The sequence below is a fragment of the Pteropus vampyrus genome, unplaced genomic scaffold (assembly GCF_000151845.1).
Source record: "Pteropus vampyrus isolate Shadow unplaced genomic scaffold, Pvam_2.0 Scaffold303, whole genome shotgun sequence".
Lineage (NCBI taxonomy): Eukaryota > Metazoa > Chordata > Mammalia > Chiroptera > Pteropodidae > Pteropus > Pteropus vampyrus.
Window position 1 is genome coordinate 140,281 of NW_011889084.1, and position 22,463 is coordinate 162,743.

At 53.4% G+C, this 22,463-nt stretch overlaps 1 protein-coding gene across 1 annotated transcript in view; it reads right to left on the reverse strand.

Moving 5' to 3' along the window:
• Positions 1-3,661: 3,661 nt before the first annotated feature.
• KIAA0556 (KIAA0556 ortholog) overlaps positions 3,662-22,463 on the reverse strand; it is a 179,175-nt gene continuing 160,373 nt past the window's right edge. Inside the window, exons 20-29 of the mRNA XM_011376974.2 lie at positions 21,503-21,680; positions 17,180-17,345; positions 13,692-13,849; positions 12,130-12,194; positions 10,778-10,888; positions 8,865-9,004; positions 6,995-7,096; positions 6,279-6,439; positions 6,079-6,167; positions 3,662-5,489 (exon numbers count right to left, since the gene is read on the reverse strand). Coding sequence (XP_011375276.1) covers positions 5,431-5,489; positions 6,079-6,167; positions 6,279-6,439; positions 6,995-7,096; positions 8,865-9,004; positions 10,778-10,888; positions 12,130-12,194; positions 13,692-13,849; positions 17,180-17,345; positions 21,503-21,680 — 1,229 coding nt within the window. The 3' untranslated portion in view covers positions 3,662-5,430. The remainder of the gene's footprint in view (positions 5,490-6,078; positions 6,168-6,278; positions 6,440-6,994; positions 7,097-8,864; positions 9,005-10,777; positions 10,889-12,129; positions 12,195-13,691; positions 13,850-17,179; positions 17,346-21,502; positions 21,681-22,463) is intronic.

Consider the following 22,463-nt stretch of genomic DNA (forward strand, 5'->3'; position numbering starts at 1 on the left):
AGCTCAGCTCTGCTTGCCCCTCTGCCCGGGGCCTGTGGGGCAGAGAGAACAAATCGCGCCACTGCACTGGTGGGTGGCCGACTGTGGGATTGAGGACAAACTCAGCCCAGCCAAAGACCATCAGTCATGAGGAAAAACCAATCTCCTCCAAGTGGGGATTTACTGCATGGACAGACAAGAAATCACGGCGTGGGGACCTCCGCCCTTCCCCGCATGGCCCAGCCCCCACTTCCCCGGTAACTGCCACTTGGGCCACGGTTCATCCTGGACTGACACTGTCTGAGCCTCTGCCTTAGGAGAGGCTGGCAGCTGGGCCAGTGGCCAGAGGCTTGGCAGGGGAGTGGGTAGCTGCCAGGACTGGCCAGGACATGGGGGAGGGAGAGGCTCTGGGACTCCGGCGGGAAGGGGCCTCCGCATGGGAGTAGTTCCACGGCATGAGCCACGGTGCCGAGTCTGTGCCCCAAGCCCCCTTCCTTATCTCCTCCTGGCTCTCCCTGGGAAGTTCTGGGATGAACATGTGGGGTGGGGGTGAGGGGTGCAGGCAGGGTGGGAGAGGAGGCAAAGGATGGAGCGAAGCAACAGGCAGGGACAAGAGTTGGCAGAGGAGGGGTGAGGGAGTGCTCTCCATCGAAGGCCAGCGCCCTTGAGGACCAAGTGGCTGAGGGTGGGAGGGTATCCTGGAAGCTGCGCAGGGCCGGGCGGGGGAGTGCTTTGTTGCTCTGGTGAGGAGCCTGGGCCCGGAGCTGGGCAGCCCGGAGTCACTTCTCGGCCCCCCGGTCGTTCTCTTACTATACGAGCCTGTTTGCACACCTGCCAAATGAGAGTAATCACAGAGCTTAGCGAGTGCATCTCCCTTCCTGGAAGCTGCTCTTAGGGTGCCCGGAGCACCTCTGTGAAGTCGGCACTGTTTCACCCTGCCGAGCGGGGAAGCCAAAGGAAGCCCAGTCACACGGCCAGGAGGTGTAGGACTTGAGCTGCGGCTGGCGGCCCCATGGAGACATCACCAACATGCTGGGGAAAGGGTGCCCACCACGTAAGGTCTCAGTGTCTGCCACTGATACGCGCCTTCAGTGATGAAAGCCGTAGAGCGTCTGGTATGGGATGAGGGCTCAGTATGTATTGGCCATTAGTATTTTTGTTGTTGTTACCACAAGATATGGCTGCCGAAGGCTGTGAGTGGAGCAGTTTCCCAGACGCTGGGAGCCCGGAAGTGGTGTGTCATGAATGTCCAAGGCACACGGGGACACATGACCCATTTAGACAGAGGCCCCGCCTGCCTCCCCAGACCCCGGCCTGGCCTGCGGCCCGACTGGACGCCAGAGGCTAGAGTCCCAGAGCTCCGGGAGAGCCCTCCACATGCCCAGGTGGCTGGGGTCTGATTCCCAGGGGGCAGAGTCCCCCCCTGCTCTGGGCCCCACAGCACTGTCACCCCATCCCTTCCTGCTCCTCTCATTCATTACCAGCCTCTGTCTCAGGGGTGCAAACTCAGATGCATGTGGGGCTGTGAAGGCAATTCAGGTAATGGAAGCAGGTGAGTGTAAGCCGAAAGGGGCTGGTGGGGACTCGCAGTGATCAGGAGAGCACCTGTCCAGGCTCAGGGGGCCATCGAGTAATGTGGGACCAGAGCTTTTGGATCTTCCAATTTTTCCAGAGAAGCAGAGAATTGCCCAGACCAGCACAGCCAGCCAGACCTGAGTAGGCTGAGCCACCAGACTGTGACCTGCAGTTTCGCTCAGAGGCTAGGTGGGGCTTGGAGCCTGGCCCCAGGTAGGGTGGGTGGCAAGGCCTGCGGGGGCGGGGGGGAGGGGGACCCAAGACATCTGGGCAAACATTCCTGGGGCAGCTGCCACCTGTTCGGCTGCAGAAACGGCCTTGCCGGGCTCTGGGGGACACTTTGGGTCCCTCTGAGCTCATGGAGCCAGAGCCAGACAGACAAAGAGATGCAGGTCAGGTCCATCCCACTGCTGGACAGAGAAGGGGTCGGAGGTCTGTGGGGAGATTTCTCTGGGAGCCTAAGCTTGCTCTTCCTTAAGCCTCTTGTCTGCCATGACCAAGATTCATTTCCAGTAAGCCACGCCTGGGCTTGTCGGCACGCAGGGGCTCCTGGCAGCCGCAGCTCTGGGCTAATTTACACCCTGTGCTTATGGAGTGTGGGGGGTACAGGATGTGGAGGGAGAGGAAGCCTGTGTTCTGGCACCAGGGCGGAGGTGGGGACTGCCACCTCCAGCAGGCAAAGGTCGCCCGACTGGCCCTGGGCTGAGGGACAGGATGAGTGTCAAGGAAAAGATCTCCCTCCTTCTACCTCCCTGGAGAGGCAAGGAGGGTGGACCAATCAGCCCCGGGGCATTCGTGGAGCCACAGGTTGGGGACTGCTGCCTGCAGGGGGCAGGAAGGGGGGCTGGTGCCCATGCTGGGGTAGAGGGTGGGCTGCACAGTACCCAGTTTTATTTGGCGTACTTGGTGTTTGTTGGCTTAGTTAAGTCGAGCCAACATTTAAAAAGTTAGATTTCACATTACAAATAAATAAAACACCTGAATTCCTGGCTTCTCTTAAAAACCTCAAAGACCTGGTGTTGCTGGCCCCCCGCGCTGGGCCGCCGTCCCCTAGAAGCAGCCTGCACTGTCTGTTGACCAGGTTCTTGCAGGCCAGCTTTGTTCCCTGAATAATGAAGACTCAGGCCCAGGGTGCCGGCTGGTGGCTAAGAGACTGACTGTGGCCGAGAAATGGGGATGTACCACCGGCCTCCCATCCCGCAGCGGGAACTCCGAAGGGCTTGCCCGCCCTTGAGGGTCTCCAGGGCTGGCCCAGACAGCAAACCATGGAGGAGGGAGGAGATGGCTCGCCAACACCAGGGTATCTGGGCAGGGCAGGGCCTTTCTGCCTTTGGCGGAGGAGAGAAGGGGGCAGGGGTGGGCCCGCCAGCGGCCCTGCCATCTTCCCTCCATGCGGGGGGCGGTCACAAGGAGCCTCTCCCCTCTCCCTGGTACAGTGAGAAAGGCGGGCTTCCAAAGGAACCTCTTACCCAAAGCCAGGTTGATTGCTGGCACCCAAGCTGCAGTCCAGACCCTCCTTCAATGGAACCTCCCCCGCAATCAAGGGCTTTATCCTGATGCTAATGAGGCTGTCTCTGCTCACCTCGAAAGAAGCAGCGGGGTGGGGACCACAGCAGGCAGCCAGGAATCAGCACCTGGGTGTGGGCTTCCAGGACCCACACATGCTGAAAGGAATCTCAGGGCCAAAGACGTAGGAGATTTTACCCCACCTCAGCTCGCCTGCAGTCATCTCAAGATTTAGGCATTGACTAATAGCTTCCGAAGCTGTGTGTCTTGGGTGAGCTACTTGACCTCTCTGTGCTTCAGTTCCCTTATCTATAAAAGAAGACTCATAATAGTGCCTACCCCATAGAGTTGTTATGTGGATTAAACGAGCTATGCCAGCCAGGCATGGAATAACCACTACATATGTATGGGCTTCTATCATCTGTTCTCCACGCAGTGCCAGGATCATGACCCCATTCGCAGGTGGGGAAAAAGCAGCTCAGACAGGGGACTTCCCTGTGCCACTCGGCCAGTCTTCAGTGGACTCTGGGTCGATTCCTGGAGGCAACATGGGCTCCCTCTGTCTGACCTCAAATCCCATCCATCAAACTATATTCTATTAATAACATCTTTTATTGATTTTGCAGGAGAAAAAAATAGAAATTTATTTTAGAGTTAATGCCTGTACAGCCTTCTTTTCCTCCTAGATTGCATGGTACACAGTTATCATAAACGTCAGCTGAGATGTGGCAACCAGGGTGCGCGGTGTTTGCGTATTCTCCCCAACAAACCTGACCCATGCCAGTGCCCCAGGCGGGAATGGACAGCTGGGCTCCCTTTCAAGCCACCGCACCAGTTTTGGTCTCTAAGAGCTGGTCGGATCAACCCCAACCCCGAGAGGCCCCGGAGGAGCTCAGCACATCTGGGACAGGAGCAGGGAAGCCCGGGGCCTGGAAGCTACAGAAATGATGGATCTTCTTGGGGCGAAACAATTCCTTATCTGCACCACATCGACCCCACACTCCAAATGAAAAGCGCATTTGCATAGCTGCCCGTGGAAGCTGCAAAGCTCATAAAGTATTTGCTGGGCTCGTGGTTGCATAGGAACGGACTTCGAGTACAGTACGCGGTGGGCCGGGCTGGGCGCCAAGAAAACAACGGATTAATATTGGGAACGAGAAATTACCCACCACTGGGAAACCAATTAGGTCCTTGATCCGAGCTTGTTACATAGATGGAAATAGACGTGTTCTGGGCTTCACTCGGCTGGGGGTGCAAGGCACATTGGCTGGGAAGCTGCTGCGAGAGGGAGAAAGGGTGGGGCCCTGGGCAGCAAGGACCGCCCTGCCTGACTGCAAGGGCACAGACATGGATAAAGAGAGAGAAAGCAGCAAGAAAAACACGCCCAGAGACTCCAGGGATGCGGCAGCGCGTGCAGTGAGGGCCACCGCCCTCCCGACAAGAAGTCAAGCGGAAGGGGAGGTAGCTTCCGGGGGCAGAGGGTAGGGTTGTGGCACTGGTCCTCTGTACCCCCTGCCCTGTACCAGGAGGGCATCTGGATGGGCCTCGCTGGCCCTCTGGGGTCTGAAGCTGCCCACCTGCCGGTCCCACCTGGGCCTGGCAGCACTTCAGAAACCAGTGCCCTGGTATGTCAGGGTGGGCCCAGCTCTGGATGGCAGGTGGATACACGCCCTTGGCCAATTCCTTCTCAGGCTTGACAAGAGGACAGAGGCCCGTGCAGGACCAGCGGCACCCGAGATGAGTGAGGGGGTTACAGCAGTTCTGGGCTAGACATTTAGGGGTCCAGGGAACAATCCTGCCCTCTCAGCCAGATCTACCAGCCCCCGAATGAGGCAGGGATGTGTATGACGGGGGTTTTTGGCGCTTCAGCTTGGGCCCCGGAAGGCGGAGCCTCCCCCAGCACACTCTGGTGTTGGTGTTTGAGGCCTGGTCCCCCTGCCCTGCTCAGCCATGCTCTGGGCTGGATGAGAGGCCTCGCCGGCCGACCTCCTTGCCCAGGCCCGAGTCAGACCTGATCCAGGGAACCTATGACAGGCCTGAGTGGACGCCAGCCCTGCTTTGCTGGATCTCATGGGAGAGGCACCAAGCTGGGTGTCCTGGGGCTCCCTGCAGGGGACAGTGGAAGGTCACGGCTCACCCTCAGCAGCAGCACTGGCTCCTCCCACCTGGAGCTCCCACCTTTTCCAGGGTCGTCCATCCCTCAAGGCCCTTTTCCCCAGTGTGCTCCCCTCCACACCACGGCTCTCTTCTAGCCCCTGCGGTCTGGGCTGGCTGACACTGAGGACTGAGGGGAGGGGACACGGTACTGAGTGGGGGCCAGCGATGTAGCCCTACGCTGGCCGAGAGGACCAGCTCTCCCTCCTTCCGCAGTCAGCACCGCCACCGTCTTGCTGTCTCCTTCTCACTTATGCAGGTTTTGGGGCGTAAGGCTGTCAAGAGAGCATGCGGAGGGATCGGTGTTACCAAGCTTCCACCCCAGAGGGCTGCCCCATGCCCTCAGGCTGAAATCCAAACCTCCTGGGTTGCCATCCAAGACCCTTGTAGACCTGACCCCAACCTGCAGCTCCCAGCAGCAGCCTCTGAGCCCGGCACCCCTGGCACACTGACCTATCCGCTCCGCCCGGAGTAGGCCCTGCCACGCTACCCCTCTAGGCCTCTGCCAATGCTGTTCCCTTTGCCTGGCCAACTCGGTGCATCTCCTAGAATGCAGCTCAAACACCAGCTCCTCTGGGAAGCCCTCGCCCCGTACATCCTCTGCTGGTTTCCCAAGGCCCAGGCCCTTCGATAATGTGCTTCTGCCCCTAATGGACTTTACCCTCTGCACCCAAAAAGCCTGGCTTCCGGGAACAGCATGATGCCACGAGGTGCCCGCCCCTCCTCAGGCCCCAGGCAAGCTCCTCCGGGGAGAGGGATCTGAGGGCAGGCAGGGGCGAGAGAGGGTGTGTGACGCTGCCAGCTCCTTCTCTATTTAGCCCAAACTCCCGAGGTGGATGCTCTGGGCAGAGAACCGAAGCTGACCTGGGTCAACCGCACTCTGCTTCCTTTTCGAGTTGATAATGATTTGGTTTTCATTCATCATCTGGACGTCCTGGTCCTCCACCTGATTACTGCGGGGAGGGAGAGGACGGAAGATTCGATCAGGGTCCAGGCTGCATGGCCCTGCCATCTGTCCTGCTTAGGGCTGGTGGGGATGGTTGTGGGGCAGGCTTGGGGCACACCTGATGGTGGTGTGTTTCTCCTGGTGGCAAATGTCTGTGTCCTCGGTGAAAAGGATGGTGTGGTGGGGCAGTGTGGGCTCACACGTGGGCAGGATGCCCCCAACCAGGTGGCCCACCATGGCCAGGATCCCGTTGTACACAAGCAAGTCGTCCACCAGGAGCTGCACAGACAGAGAGGAAGGGCTCTGCGGTGTGGCCAACAGGTCCCCCTCCTCCTTCCCACGTATGACCTTGGGCAAAGCATGCCACAGCGTGGAGTGTCGCCTGCTACGTGCCCGGCACGTGTTATGACTTTAGATCTTCACAACCATTGGGGAAGGCACATAGCATTAGCCTATGTTGCAGATGAGGAAGCTAAGGCTTGAGGGCCTGAAATACCTTTAGCACACGAGGCAGAGCTGGGAGGCCCCTGGGGTCCCCACTTTCCCCAACCCAGAATCGCCCCCTGGCACGAAGAACTCCCTAAACAAGTACTATTCTTGGAGGAAAGATGGGAAAAAAAAGCCACTTTGTTTTTCAGAGTGATGATTCAAATCACTCAGAGGAGGTTTTGAATTCACGGTTGGATGGCAAATTTCCCTGCGTGGAGGACCAGGCATTTGTGTCTAAGGTTGCAACAGAGAGAAGTCAATCAAACTGCGACAAATGATAATTGCCGGCAGCCTAATTACCAACGAGCATAATTATCTAAAAGAACCCAGCTAATAAGTACTTACGCCAAACTCCTTCACCCCTCGATGGGGTGTTTTCGCATAATTCCACAGTTTGATCATTGACACGGTGGTAGGCAGATCAAAAATCACATAAACCCGGTTCACCTGTCAGAGAGAACTAATTAAAACAGGAATGTTTGCAAACAGAGGCACTGGGCTGGGCAGGGGGTGTCGGGCTTGGGCAGGGGGCGAGCCTGTGGACACCCTGGGCAGTGCCTGCTCATGTGAGCCAGCCTGGGCTGCTCGGGGCCGTGGCATAGGGGGTTCCTGCTGCCTCTCATCTCCTCGAAGCCCATCTTAAGTCAGGTCACGTGTGGCTGCGTTTGCAACAAACCGCTGAGCTGGCTCTTGGAGGGCGTTTTCTTGGGTCTGGTGTGGCCCTCATTTAAATACCCACGGACAGTTGGGTGTGCCCTTCCCCGTCCCCCAGGTTAGGCCAGAAGCACAGTCTGGGGCAACGTGGGCCCAGGGACAGTTCTCAACTCCTGAGTCAAGGAGCACTGGCCCTGGCAATCAGCACGGCCTTGACCCCTGTTTGTCCTTTCCCCGAATCATAAATGAAAAGCGCTGCAGACAGGCCCCGGAGGCACTGCTGGGTGATTTTCAGCACAAGATTCTGAACCTCTGCTGGGGAGTGCAGAGGGTCTGGTCCAGTCAGTGGCAGAATCAGCTGGCAAAGTGGGACCTAATAGCCTCTAGTCCTCTCTCCCCAACAAAGACTCTCAAATATTAGGGGGCTCCCAAGATAGAACAGAGTGACAAACATTCAGTGGTGGCCACAGGCTGCAGGCTTAGTTTTCCCCCAGTTCTGCCCTGGGGCTCAGCCTGAGGCCATCCTCTGAGTGCCCCAGTTAAAAGATGATGGGCAATACAACTGGCCAAACTCAAGATGGCAGGAGGCTAGACTCGCTAGTGGGGCTACGAGTTTGTGGTCCTGCGTCTAGGGGATGATAGATCTGTATACTCCCTTTTGCAATAGTGGGGCTGAGGGCTAAGAGGCTGGTCTCTGTTCAAGGGAAGCTGATGGACCCTTGATTGTGGGGGGTGATAATATGGGGGGAGGCCTTTGAAAAACTTCCATCACATTTTGAGAGGAAAATGTACCCCCTTACCCTCCCGCATCATCACGTGAAGTGGAAAAGGGGACACAGTGGTCACACAGATGCCCCAGACCCGACTGCACATCCTCACCCAGGCATCTGGCCCCGTGGCTGAGAGGCTGGTGGGTGCTAACCCCACCTGTTCCCGGCCTCTCTCCTATCTATCACCACCCAGAGGGCCCAAGTGGGCGATGGCCTATCCCTAGGCTCCTCATCAGGCCTTGAAGAAAAGAAGATAAGCAGGACCAACCGCAGGGGCTGAGATTGGGGCAAGTTGAGTCAGCTGGTTAGAAGAGACGACTACACAGATTCGGTGCCAGGGTGAGAGCATAATTAGGGTCAAGTGCCCGGTGACATAAGGAAGGAGCGGAAAGAGTGAATGTGGAGAGGATGGGGCTGGAATGAAGAGGACAGAGTAGGTTGCAGAGAGAAGCAGAGGCAGAAAAAAGAACTAGAGAATGATGCCCGCAGGACCAGCGGATGCCCAAGCCCCCAGGCCTGCTGCGCTGGGCTTCCCGGCTTCAAGTCCCATGCGGCCCTTTATCTCCCTGTTGCCCACTTATAATAAGGACCCCCAGAGAAAGAGAAGAAACCACTGGCCCAGAATAGCTGGCCCCCTTAGACGTGTCAGCGAAGACCTAAGCCTTCCTGATGGCTCGCAGGCATTTTGACTTGTTCTAAATCAACTTGGCTCAGAAGAAAGATGTGTCACCGAGATAAGGGATGCAAAGTCTCCCTACCGACCCCAGCGCCGAGAGCCTCTGGGAACCCACCAGCCCTGGCAGGATGGGAGCCAGCCACATGTGTCTGCCATCACTGGTGTCATTCACTTGGTCGATGAGCTTGTCAGGGGTCCGGATGTCCCCGCACACGCCCTCCAGGGAGTTCACGCTGTCGGGGAAGGCGGCGATATCTGAGGAGGCCTCTAAGCTGCCATAACTCAAAGCAGTGTGCCTGGCACCGTGTGCCACTCTTGCGGCCGCCAGCATCCATCACACTGACCATGGGGCTCAAGCGCCCCCGGGCCTGGTAGGACTGGAGGGGCTGGTGGGCAGAGCAGCTGTCCGCTGCTTTGGGCAGCCAGAGAAGTGACAGCCAAATTAGACATGTTCTGGGGAAAATGAGAACATGGAGGTCAAGAGGAGTCGGGGTGTGAGGAGAGGTGGCCAGTTCCAAAGAAAGGGGAGGAAACCGAGAAGGCCGAGAAGAGGAGTTTCACAGAACTGCTGGAGGTAGGAACAGAATATGCTTCTGCCACTGAGGGAAGTGGAGGGCAAATTCTGCCTGGGCACGGGAGGGCCATGCCAAGACTGCAAGGACTGGAGGGGCCTGGCCTAGCTACGGCCACTCTACTGACGAGCATTAACGTGGGTCTAGAGAACCTGATTCCGGCTCTGGCTTTGCGATTCTGACCTGTGAGATCTTGGGCAAGCCATAGCACATCTCCGGGCCTGTTTCCACATCTATAAAATGGGTATAAAAATCTCCATGTCCCAGGATTGACAGTAGATCTCAGAGGACACTGGATGTAAGTGTTCTTGGTAAAAATCAATGGAGCTTTATGCAGCCAAGGAATCACTGATAACAATCAAAAACACCAAGAATTTTCTATTCCACGTGAGGAGAATGGTGTCACCAGGGAAGGCAGGAAAGGATCCAAGTGGAGCCCAGGGACCCCAAAGAGGTGCAAGGCAGGCTTTGGGGTTTGACCTGCTCTAGCAGGTCCTTAACCGTGGTGAGTCGGGGATCTCAGATCAAGAGCCCAGAAGGGTCAGGCAGGTTCCATCGAAGAGAGGCGAGACAGCTCAGTGGTCAAGAACATGGCCTGTGGAGCCAGACTCTCAGCTCTAGCACTCACTGGCTGTGCGACCTTGGGCGAGTTCCTCAACCTCTGTGTCTCGATTCCTCATCTGCAAAATGGGGATAATGAGAGCACTCATTTGGCAAGATTGCTGTGAGGGCAAATCTGGCACTATGTGACAAGCCCTGGTACCGCACCTGGACAGAGCGGGCCCTCGGCAAACAGAAACCCTGGATCTGGGGGCCGGTGGATAACAGTGAGTAAAAACTAAGGTCCACTGGAAGGAGGCGCTTGGGGACGGGCAGCCAGGACACAGGCCCAGCCGTCGTCGCCATGCACACCTGTGGCCTCTCACCGCCACTTTCTCAAGAGAAGCTGAAGAAAGATCAGGGTTTTCATGTGAAACCTGATTTTTAAAAAATGTTAGCAACTAATTTAAAAGAGTTAAAAACTCAACAGGCTAACGGTTTACAAATTCTGATGTGGACATTCTACATCAAAGGGTTCCATGGTCAATAACTTCAGGACACACTGAGTTGAACACAAGGCACCAGGTTGTCCCCTGCAGGCCTTGTCAGAGCCTTTAGAACTCCAAAATGTCTCTGGTTCTCCAAGGGGGGCTGCAGATGGTTCCCTCTCCCAACTCCCTGGACCATGGGACTCTTTGTTTTGTGGAACTCCTGTTAGGCATGGCTGGGAGCTGCTCGTTGCTTTGCCCACTCCCAAGGGTCAGCGTCTGACTGTGAGAAGAGCACAGTGGTATTTTTCATCTCAGGCCTGGTTCCTACAGGGATAGTTCCCTCCACATTGGAGGCTCCTGCTCCTCCCCCTGACCTTCCAGGCTCCCCGCAGTCACGCTAGGGCCCCTTCAGATAGAAAGGATACTGTTTTCTGACAGAGGGATTTTCTCTCCCCGTTCATCATATAGCTCCAGGCCCGTAAGACCAATGTAATAGGGGTCACCCCAGCTGGTCAGGAGCTGAAACTGAAAAATGACTGGGACATGTTATTAAGGAAAATCAGGGTTAATTTTCTGAGAACAAAGTAAGACAATGACAAAGATAATATAGGGATATAATTTTTTTTTTTTGGTTTATATAGATGAACAGGAGAAGAAAATGACTTTTTTCTCTCACTGAGACTGAAACCTATCAAAATATGTGGAATCGGATTTTCTTTAATTTAAATTGTGTGTGTGTGTGTTAAGAATTCAAAACCTTTCTCCAGGCCCCAGGAGACAGGAGGACGGGAGGGGACGATGCTCTCCAGGGAGCTGGCAGGATGAGGAGACATCTGTGACACGAACTCATTGTAGATGCTAAACTAACTGGCCAGGCCTCAAACTGTCTCGTGCCTCAGTTTGCCTAGTTGTAAAATGACCAGATCAGAGAACCTATTCCCTCCTCCATCCATTGAAAGTGTGTAGGCTGTTGGGGTGCAGGGGGATACGTGAGCTTTAGAGCATCAGGAGGGATGGGCTGCGGCAGGGTGACCGGCCATTGCTGACTGAGTCCCACATACACAACCCGGCATCGAGCCCTTTCTCGGCCCTGTCCCCTGGCCTAACGCACTCCCAGCATTCCCAGGAGCAGGCAGGCAGGAAACCTCAGGGGTAACAGTGTGGCTCCCAGGTGATACCAGGGCCAAAGGCGGTCCCTCCAGGAGAACAGGCTCGTGAGACAGCCGGGCTGCCTGTATTCACCAGCCCGGCCCTGCTCCTTCCCAGCTGTGTGGCCTTGGGCAGGTTACTCCCTGCCTCGGTTTTCCCAGCTGTGAAATGGGGATGGGAAAGGTGCCCACCACAGGAGGCTAAGACAGTGAGTTAACGCAGGCGACCCACTGAACAGTGTGGGGCCGCCACAGGGGTCCAGCCCTTCTATCTTCTCCTCCCTGTGTGGTCCCAAGGATTGACCCCAGGCTAGACCCTGGGGTCAGGTCTAGCTTCTCTGGCCCCTCCCAGCTAGAGTCCTTAGTGTTGCCTCCTGTAACCTCGGGGGGATGGGATCCGAAACTCGTGTGCTGCCCCAGTCCCAGCAGCACCCCACATGCCCGAGGAATCACGAGTCCTCCCATCCTCTCCCAAGAAACCGAGGTCCTCCAGGTGCCTCAGCTGAGGCCCCTGGCCTGTAGCGGCAGCCCAGACCCCACCACGACCCCGCAAGACCTTGCCCTCCCTCTGGGTTCCAGGCCTGGCCCTCGAGGGCCCAGGACGTGTGGATGGGGTAGGGGAAGGATACAGCCACAGGGCATCAGTGGTGCCTCATAGTCCATGCTCGCCCGCTCCAGGCTTTTCGTGTCAAGCCTGAAAAAAAAAAAAAAAATAGTACCAGTAAGCAAAAGATTGTGATGGCCAGAACTGCTGGTCAGTTGTTTCCCGGGAGTTAGACTCTGAAGACATATGGTAGTGCAGTGGGGAAAGGCAGCTGGAGCTCCCGCTCGCGTGCAGCTCCCATCCTACTCGGTCACGGCCAACCCGGCACAGGCCATTCTCAGGCTTGGCCGACATGGACTCCTCTATCTTAGGAGGTGGGTACTCTTATATCTCTGGGTTGTGAATGAGGATCAACTAGAGAACAGAGAATTGAAGTCACTTGCTCAAGGTCACACAGCTAGTCAGAGGCAGAAGTGGGATGTCACCCAAGTTTGCCCAGTTTCAGAGTCCGCTCTCTTAACGACTCCTACTGCCCCTTCGCAAACAAGGAAATTCCACGTTGTGCTAAGAGCTGAGTGAGACCCATGATGGGGGATGAGGCGGAGCACTGGGCAGCGGCGGCGAGGCAGAGTCTGAGCCGAGGAGGCAGCAGCTGTGGGAAGAGTCTGAGCTGAGCCTCTTAAGCACAGGAGCAGCCAGAGCAAAGGCCCTGAGGTGGGAAGGGGCTGGGGTGTTGGTGTTTGCCACAGAGAGTAGCCAAAGGGGCTGAGTAGGGGGTGGGATGGGAGGAGGACAGGCAAAGGAGGCTGGAAGGTGGGGAGTGCCCTGAAGGCTTTGGCTTACTGATCCTGAGCAAGTGGCTTCACTAGCCGGGGCCTCAGTTCCCACGTCTGTAAAATGGGCATAATAATCCCTACTTGAATGAATACGAAGCATCTGGCACAGAGCAGGCATTTGGGAGGGAGAGCTCTCTCTGCCTCCATATTTCTTCCCACTGGACTTCTCTCCCTGGTCTACAGCCAGTGGCCTCCAGTCCTGGCCAGGTTTCCTTCCATTTCAAGGGCAATGTTATAATTAAGTGACTGTTCCCAGTGACTGGCCCAAGAAGTGATCCTAGATGCAGTGGAGGGAAATTCATTTTGTTTCAAGAGCTTTGCCTCTGGCGTTTGGACATCAGGGGGTTTAAATGAGTGACCTTAATGTGGCATTTACAAATTGTTATGAACTTACTGCGGCTGAGACTAGGGCCAAGAAATCCCAGTGAATCCATGAAATATTAGGCCCTATTTTTCTTTTTGAATCTTTCTAAATCAAGAACACAGAAACAAGAGAAGGAAGGTCCTCCCCCAAATCAGCCAGCGGGCATTTCTGGAATCAGGCAGACTAGAGATCCTCTTTTCCCAGCAGGAAGTGTAACGGAGCATTTAAAATCTCAAGCTTTCCAGACTGTGAGAAACTCAAACACCCAGACAAGGTGGGTATATTCCCCAAGCTTCCGGAGAGGCTTCACTGAGCTTTAGAAATGGCCAGGTTGAAAAGCAATGCGTTTGATCACCATTTCAAAATGCTCTAGGTGGACACTTCAGAGCACGGCGCAGAGCCGACGCTGGCGGACAGGGAGGGGTACGCGCGGTGCTGCTCTCTCACCTCTGGGCTGGCTGGGGCAAGAGTCGAGCCTGTAGGTAGTCCACAAAGAGGATTTCCTGAGCAAAGTCGAAGTGGCAGTTGCCCGGCCCCTTCCGGATGAGGTAGCCCTCTGGAGGGGAGACGCACAGGCCATCCAGGGAGACGTGGACGATTTTGGCCTAGCAAACAGAAGAAAAAACACGCCTGAAGGAAGAAGCCAGCGTGGAGGACAGCGGTATATGCTGAGATGGCTGGTGCTGCTGGCAGCTGGATTTACGACAGAGAGCCTCCACAGAGCCCCCAGCCTGAGAAACAGCTTGGGCTGGCCTTTCTCCTTCATCAAAACCACCTGGCGGGGGCTGCTTTCCAGAGTCATCCATACTCTGTGCCAGGCATTGTGCTGGGTACTGGGCATAAGTAGGGGATAAGGCAGGGGTGGCCCTGCCACAACAGACAGGTACAGACATTCTCTAGTCCACTCAGCTGCAGTGGCCTGCGGTAGTACGACATGGTGGTCAAGGCCATGGGCTCAAGTGCTCTGACATCTACTATTAGTAGTTGTGCAAGTTACTTAACTTCCCCATGCCTCACACTCCTCATCTGTTAAATGGGCTCAATAATGAGTTAACTTATGGAAAGCATCCAGAACAGAACAGTACCTGGCACAAAACACGCACTCAACAATTGTCAGCCTGTACCGCTCTTTCCTCAAACCCTGGCTCACGCGTCACCACCGGTCCTAGCACTTCCTGCTCTTTCCTCTCATAGCGATTCTCTCATCCTCTAGGACTGTAGGGGTACCCAACCCTCCTGGCTGCTGACGGCTAGTCTGTGGCCTGTTAGGAACCAGGTCGCACAGCAGGAGGTGAACGGCAGGAGAGCGAGCAAAGCTTCATCTGTATTTGCAGCCGCTCCCCAGCGCTACCATCACCGCCCAAGTTCCACCTCCATCATCGGGCATTAGAGTCTCATAGGAGCACCGGTCCCTGGTGCCACAAAGGTTGGGGACTGCTGTTCTAGGGCATATGCTTCCTAGTAGTGTCCTTGGTGGTTTTTGGGTCTCCTTTGGCAGCTGGACCATCTCTGTATCTGCCTCAGGGCCTGGCACACAGTAGGTGCTTACCAAAAGCTTGCTGAGTCAATTAGATTTGGGCCAACAGGTCCTTTGTTCTAGGCCAGATTTTGCCAGCCAAATGGCCAGGATCAAGCAGTAAATCTCAAAGCCTTAATGGCAAAGTGTGAGGTGGTTCAGCTCTGTTTCTCCTGGGTAGAGGGTGGTGAGTGAGCAGAAAGGGGCGATACATCAGCACCCTTTCTCCAATCACACATTTTGGAATCGGGGCTCCTCAGTGCCTTACCACCTTCATGGTTAGCAATGTGGGACCAGCTGCCAACCAGACTGGTAGAATTTCACCTTCAGATGTAGAGGGCTCCTCCATGCAGAACGAAAAGGGCTTTGCCTGGGTCTCATGGGTAACTCATGTGCACCTGGAGCCCTTTGTTCCTTCAGCATTGAGGGAGCCCTCCATTTTGTCAGTCAGTTAGTCACAGGGCACATAAACCTGGAAAGCATATGATGACTGGCTTTATGCATGGCTGGATGGGGGGCCCAAAAGCTGTTACTATATCTCTGCTCTGCTTTCTTGGAGGGTAATTCCTACCCTAACCACAGGACTGGACCTGTAACCCCAGCATGGCTAAATTGAGGACTCTGACCTACTGGTCATGTGATTGGTTCTCGTCATGGAACTCGACCAGAACAGTCAGGCTGACTCCTGGGGTTTTGCTGGCTTGCCTCAAAAGAGGAGTTCTCTCTTCTGCTGAACTTGGAGCATGTGGGACATAAGCCTAGGGCTGCCAGGGTTTGCCATGTGGAGAAAGCTGCCTGAAAATGAAGCTGGCAACAGAGCAAAGCAGAGGTCCAGGAAGCCCTTGCCCGGGGTCACCACCTCTTCCAGGAAGGGTCCATGATTTCCCCAGGCTTCTGTTCATTCCCTTGGAGGCGGCGTCCATTATCACCTCCATCTTAGAGCTAACGAATTAGAGTTCAGAGAGGCTAAGTAGTTTTCCCAAGGACACACTGGAGCAACATGAAGCCCAATCTCCAGGAGTCCAAGGCATGGCCCTAACCACATGCCCGGGGCCTATAAGCAGGGTGCCCAGCAGGGTCTTGGGGGTTAGGCATCCAATGCGTTTTCCTGGGGGGCATCCATTGCACTGTGCTGCGGGATCCACCCTCTCAGATTCTGCCCATCTCCCTCTTCCCACAGTGGCCACTTGGCACAGGCACGGAGGCTAGTGGAGGCCAGGCCTGGGAAGCAGGGGCTCTGGGCCCAACGTTTCCAGGTAGCGAATCCAGGTCACAGAAGCACTAATGGAAAGACTGATTCGCTCAAAAGAATGGAGAGACCTGGAGGCACGAGTCGAGCTAAAGAATGTTTTTTTCATTGCCAGTGTATCTGACTTAAATGTGCTGCACCGAGAGCATGCTCGCACAGACACAGCGCAGCCCAGGGAGGGTCTGTGAATGGCACACTCAGAGGAGCTGCTGCTCGGGAAGGAGAGCGCCTGGCGGGCTGGGGGCCACTGGCCCACTGCGTCCTCAAGGCCCCCACGGGTCCTGCGAAGAACTCTGTGGCACATACGTTGGGGAGAGCCCAGACCCGGGCTCACAGGACCCGAGGCCAAGTCCTGGCTTTGTCCCCTTTTGTGTAGCAAGGGGTGACGACCACCCTCCTAAAGCAGGTATCATCCTCCTTGTGGTTTAACAGATGAGGAAACTGAGGCCCAGGGAAAGCAGACCACTTTCCAAAGGTCACCCAGAGGATGAGGGTCAGAATGGAGAGTCATACTCAGGGCCTGGTGGCCTTAGGCCCCAGCTGCATTGCCGTATTTCGGGTGACCTTATCATCGTCACTTCTGTGTAGTAGAAAGGGATAAATGTTTCATGGTTCATAGTCATACAGGTCAGAGAAGCCTGTTTCTGATGCTATTTTCCTCTTTTTCTGCTTTTTCACACTCAGCAGAAGAACTCAGTGTGGAGGTGGGTTCCCAGCCCGGCAGACGTGGATGGGGCTCTAGCTGGGTGACCCTGCATGAACGAATGGACTTTTCTGAACCTCACTTTTTGACACCCTGAGAGATGGGGTAATAACATCTGCCTCCCAGAGGCTGGGATGAGGGTCCAGTGAAATGCCTGGCCCCAGGAAGCACTCAGTGAACACAGGGCTGCAACAGGCCACGATGAGGTAGGGGCCGGGCCTGCTGCGGATCTCGGGACCCTTGGAGAAGACAAGGTACTGCAGTTTTCCGAGTCTGCCTGGGCTCTTCAGCCTGCATCTGCTGTTTGCAGAAGAAACAGCTGCATGCTCTCTCCCTGCATGTAACCCCCAGCTCCATTTGGAAGGTTCTGGAGGATTTATGCTCCTCTCTGGCAGCCACGCCAGCCATTCATCAAGGCACCATTTCCCTGACAGTGGGCCGAGCACGGCCACTGTTCTCTGGCTTACCCCTCGGTAGGTGTCCTCAGGAGATTTATTGTAGTTCCAGAAGCGCAGGCCCGCTATGCTTTCGGCTCTGTCGAAGCGGATGGTGACCACGTGGTCCAGCCCCGGCGAGAAGGGGATCAGCCACATATGCTCGTCCTCCATCGTGATGTTGGCTCCATCGATTAACCTGCACGCAGCGGGGAAGGAGTGGTGAGGTGGGGTGGCCCGGTCTGCCGGGAGAAATCGCAGCGTGGGGTCTACACCCACTCATCCCCCACTGCAGCTCAAGCCCAGCACAAGCCTGGCTGGATCGGATGCTTTAACGGAGGTGAGACTAATTAAAGCAACAGTAAAGGCCACCTCTCATCTGTGAAATCAGACAAAATAAGAAAACGGGAAAAAATAACAGTCTACACTGTTAAGGTACAGTGAAGCGACCGCCAAAATTTTTTAAAAGCTGGGAAAATGTGTCATTTTTCAGGACCCTTTAACCCAGTGATCCCATTTCTGGAATTGTTTTTCCCTTGAGGAAAATTTAGTCAACATGTTGGAAGGGCTATCGGCACCAAGATTTTCATTATAGTCTCATTTATTCATATTAGGAAAAAAGATAACCTGAGAGGTCTCAAAATAGGGAAAATATTAAGTAAATCTGTACAGTTGTTAAAAATGACAATTGTGAGGACGATGCAGTAACACGGGAAAGGCAGGCGAAGGGATGGCGGGCGACTGAGCTCGACACTGCGAAATGAGGACAAGGACCAGGAGAGAGGATGCAAAAGTGAAAAATACAGTTGAGTCAGAGGGGATGGGAGGCGAATATTTTTCTCTATTTTTTAGGCTTTCTGTAAAATTCTATGTTTACTCAATGGCACATTTTGATAGAATTCTATCCCTTCTTTCCTGTGCTGGGGGAGAGGGATACTAAAGCCCCAGCGCGAACCTGGCAGCTCCTGGTGTGGGCCAAGTACAAGAAGAGGCAGGTGCCTCCGTGGGGAGCGGGTCTGGCCTGCGACCACACAGCCTGGGTGTCTCAGGGAGCCTCACGGCATTAGGAGGGAGCCCCAGCACCCTCATGTTCTTCTTAACCACGGTTCTGAACTTGGTGCCTTGCCCGTGCTGCGCTCCCATCCCGGCCAGTTTCTGGTTCTCCTGCTCAGGACACCCTGCCTCATCCTCCTCAGCTCTGCCTGTGTTTGTCACGAAGACCATATTGCCACTGGCTGTTCTGGGCTGCCCAGCTCACCTCAGCCCAGATCCCAACCCTCGTGGCTCTGGCTCGTGTGCCCGGCACTGCCACTGAGAGGCCTGGCCCCAGGGACAGAAGCCTTGCTCTCGGTCTTTCGGGCAATGCCTTCTCCTCTCCCTCCCATTTTCCTGGTGGCTTTGAAGCTGCTACAATGGGAGAAACTTGGGCCGCTGCCGTGTTTCCTGGGTTTTAAAATAAACTTTATTTTTTCCTTTAACAGTTTAAAGTTTTAGATTTGGAACAAATCTTGTAAGCTAAGTGTTCATCCAAGGAGATACTGTTTCTTTTTTTCTCTAAAAGGCTGTTATTAAACTGATGGATGATATGTCTTACAATTTCTGGCATCTTAAAACTGAGGAAATTCAGCAATTTAACACTGGGGTATTTGTGGAATTAAGCTGACTGAGAACTACCGCTAGAGAACCTTCTGTTTCCTTCTAAAAGCAATTACCTATCTGTCCTACCTCAAACTAGAGCTGCCTTGATAGCAAAACTGTTGCCCAATTCTGAGAGTAGAGAGAAGCACTTATAGCTGACAGTGAAGGGAGGTCCCTCCAGATGCCCTCAAGAATATCTAAATGGTACTTCCTAGCAGTGTCCACAAAACAGCCTAGAAAAAAATGACCAACCTAGTAGCAATGAGTATCCCTAGTAGCCAGACTATGGTCTCTAAATACCATTTCCCACTAGAAGGAACCAGGGCTTAGTGGAGAAATGGCTGATTCCATGTCTGGAACAAGAAATATACAAGATAAGCACACCTGAAACTTACATAATAAAATAGTGTTTAAAAACGAAAGATACAAGACGAGGCCGAAATATCTTGTCAGGTCGGAAAGCAGGGAAGCTCTCAGAGACTGCTACTTTAAAAAGGGTTCGGGAACTCCCAGTGTCCAAGAGCATCAACTGGATAAAAAAACTGCAAAAGACTGAAACCCTTCTCACACAGTATATTAAATCCATGAGTTATTATAGTCAAAAACAACTAAACATTTTAAAAGATGCTAGAGAAACAATTTGTTATTTTGAAAACGAAAAAATAAAGGGAAGGAATCAAGCATTTTAGACTGCCTTTCCTATTTGAATTGTGCAATAACCAGGGAAAATTTCTCTTTAATGATGAAAAAAAGAATAATAGAATCAATGTACTGCTAGTTTGCAACCCTGAATAATGGATCTAGCCACAGAGCACTGCCTACCGATGTCACAAATTGCTTGACAACCAGACATTGAATATGTCCTGAAGGGGATACACAGTAATAACAACCCAAGGGTCATATCTTGCCCCAACGGTCAAACCTCAATCTGATCAGAGTTCTGGAGCTAATGAACAATTTACAAGAAATAAAGGGGTCCAAGAAACAGGTTAATCAATACCATAGAGAAGCAACCAGTAAAATCCAGACTCTACAGGGCAGAAAACCTGGTTTCTTCAACAAATAATTAAAAAAAAAAATTTTTTTTTAAAGATGGAAGAGAAGCAAGAGATTATAAGAGGCTTGAGACATATCAACCAATCACAATGTATGGACCATAGTGGGGTCTCAAATCAACCAATTATAATGTAGAGATGTTATCTGGAGCTCAAATCAACCAATCACAATGTAGAAACCTTATCTGGGGCTCAAACCAACTAATCACAATGGAGGGGCCTTATCTAGGGCTCAAATCAACCAGTCACAATGTAGGGGCCTTATCTGGATCTCAATCCAAGAAACAACTGCCAGGGAAATAGGGACATGCTAGATATCTAGAAATTTAAAAATGATAATATTTTTAGGTATAATAATGATACTGAGATTATGTTTTCCTTTTAAAGTCTTTATTGTTTAGAGATACATACTGAAATATTTAGAGATGATGCTATCAGGCCCAGGATTTGCTGCAATAATTTGGGCAGAGGGGTGGTAACTGGGTGGATATAGATGAACAAGTGGGGTATGCAGCCAGGAGCTGGGTCCATGGGCTCCAAGTCTAAATATGCAAAAGTGTGACTTGCTAAGACACAGAGAACAGAGTGGCCCCTGAGCAGACAATGACAGCAGGACAGGAGGGCTACAGTTAGAGGGCACCTTATTGGAATAGGGAGGGCTCTACCACTGACCCTGCACATGCTCTGGGCCAGGCACGGAGTAGAGCTGTCATGTGGCAATCCCTTTTCCACACTCCAGCCATGGGATTTATTGTCACCACTCTACTGATAAGGAAACTAAGGCAGGAGAAAACAGAATAACTTAGTGGTTAAGTGTATGGGTGTTAGTCTCTCATCGACCTACATTCAAATCATGACTCCACTACTCACAGCTGTCTGGGTGACCTGTGGCCAGTTTTTAACCTCTCTGCACTTCAGTTTACATGGGGGCCTCTTTAGGCTGTTTAAAGTTTAAATGGATGAATATCTGTCACCCAGCATCTGGCATTTAATAACCAATCAAAAAATGGCAACTATAATCTCAGTTATTACTATTATAATTATCATTGCCACTATTATTGAAGAGGTTAAGAAACTTACCAGCTGCCAGGGGCACAGCCAAGATTTGAACTCTCATTCCTCTGACTCCCCTAGATGATTCTTGTTCACATGTCCAGGAAGGGCGGGTTAAGGGGCCCCATGGATCAATGCAATATTTCAGGCTTGTCCTCTTACTGACTTGACCCAACCTGGCCGTATGCAATCTGACAAATGCAGGGGTAAGTATGGAGACTTCCTCAGCAATCACCTCCAACCTCAAGGAGGGAAAAGCTTTTGGCCACTGAGAGCTGTCCCGGCAAAGCCTTACTGAGCAGCCACTGTGCTCGAGGTCCTACACAAAGTACAGTGGACAAAACACAGAGCAAAACTCTGTCTGGAAGCAGGAGAACCTGGCTTCGAACCCTGCCTACCACTTCCAGCTGTGTGGCCCTGGGAGGGTCACCTCCCTTTCTGAGTCTTGGTTTTTCTTGACTATAAAATGGGACAACCACAGACCTCACAGGGTGGCTGGGAGAAGATGGAATACGGGTTGCTATTTGATGTTTGAATCTGAAATCTAAGATGCAGAACGGGTCCCCCAGCCCCCACTGTCATGAAAGTTAAGCTTCTTACAGACACCTACTTGTCCAGGGTCCGGGAGTCATCAGTGTACTCAGGGAGGTCATTTAAATCTCTGGGGGAGGCGGAGATCTGGTGCAGGTTGATGGGCAGTGCCTGGCCATCCTTGCCCACCACTTCCAGGCCCGTGAGCCCCAGGTAGTGCAGGTCCCCCCAGGAGGCAGTGAAATTCAGCTGAAGGCCTGCAATAGAGAGAAAAGTGACCTGTGAACACCAGAGGTTCTGGAAGAGGTCCCTAAGATGGAGATGAGAGGAGGAATGATCTTTATCTCTGTATTTTATCAGCTTGAAAACCAGACTCAGATGAAAGTGTCTTCACGGTGGGCTCTGCACCTTTCCTTTTAGTGGCTCTCAGGCCTGGGACACTGCTAGGGTGCAGGAAAGGTCAGCAGGATGAATGAACCAGTGTCCTTTAAATCTGCACACAGTCCTGGATCCATTCTCCACTTACCAATCATGTCACTTCATCTGAAACTTAACACTTCAGTGTGGCTTCACACATTGCTTGGCCAGCAGGCTTTGCCCACATGGCTTCCATTTCTCTAACCTCATCTTGCACCAGGGGTTCCTGGCTCCATTAAGACCGTCATTCAGTCACTCATATTTATATTCCTCTCTCCAATCACAGGGTCTTTGCACATGCTGTTTTCTCTCTGGAACTCACATGGCCTGGTTAACTTGAGCTCATTCTTCAGATCCTAGCTCACTTCCTTACAGAAGCCCTCTCGACTTCCTTGACTATATCAGAGCTCCATTCATAGCCTGTCACCATGAATTTCCCCTTCCATGTCCTGGTCACTGTGATCTTGTGATCATTTGGTAAATACCCCTCTGCCCTGACAGATGGTTAATTCCTTGAGGACAGAAACCCCATCTATTTTACTAGACCACGGTGTCCCCAGAGCCTAGCATATAGTAAGAGCTCAGTATAGATAGAATGATTAAACAAGTAACTAAATGGAGGC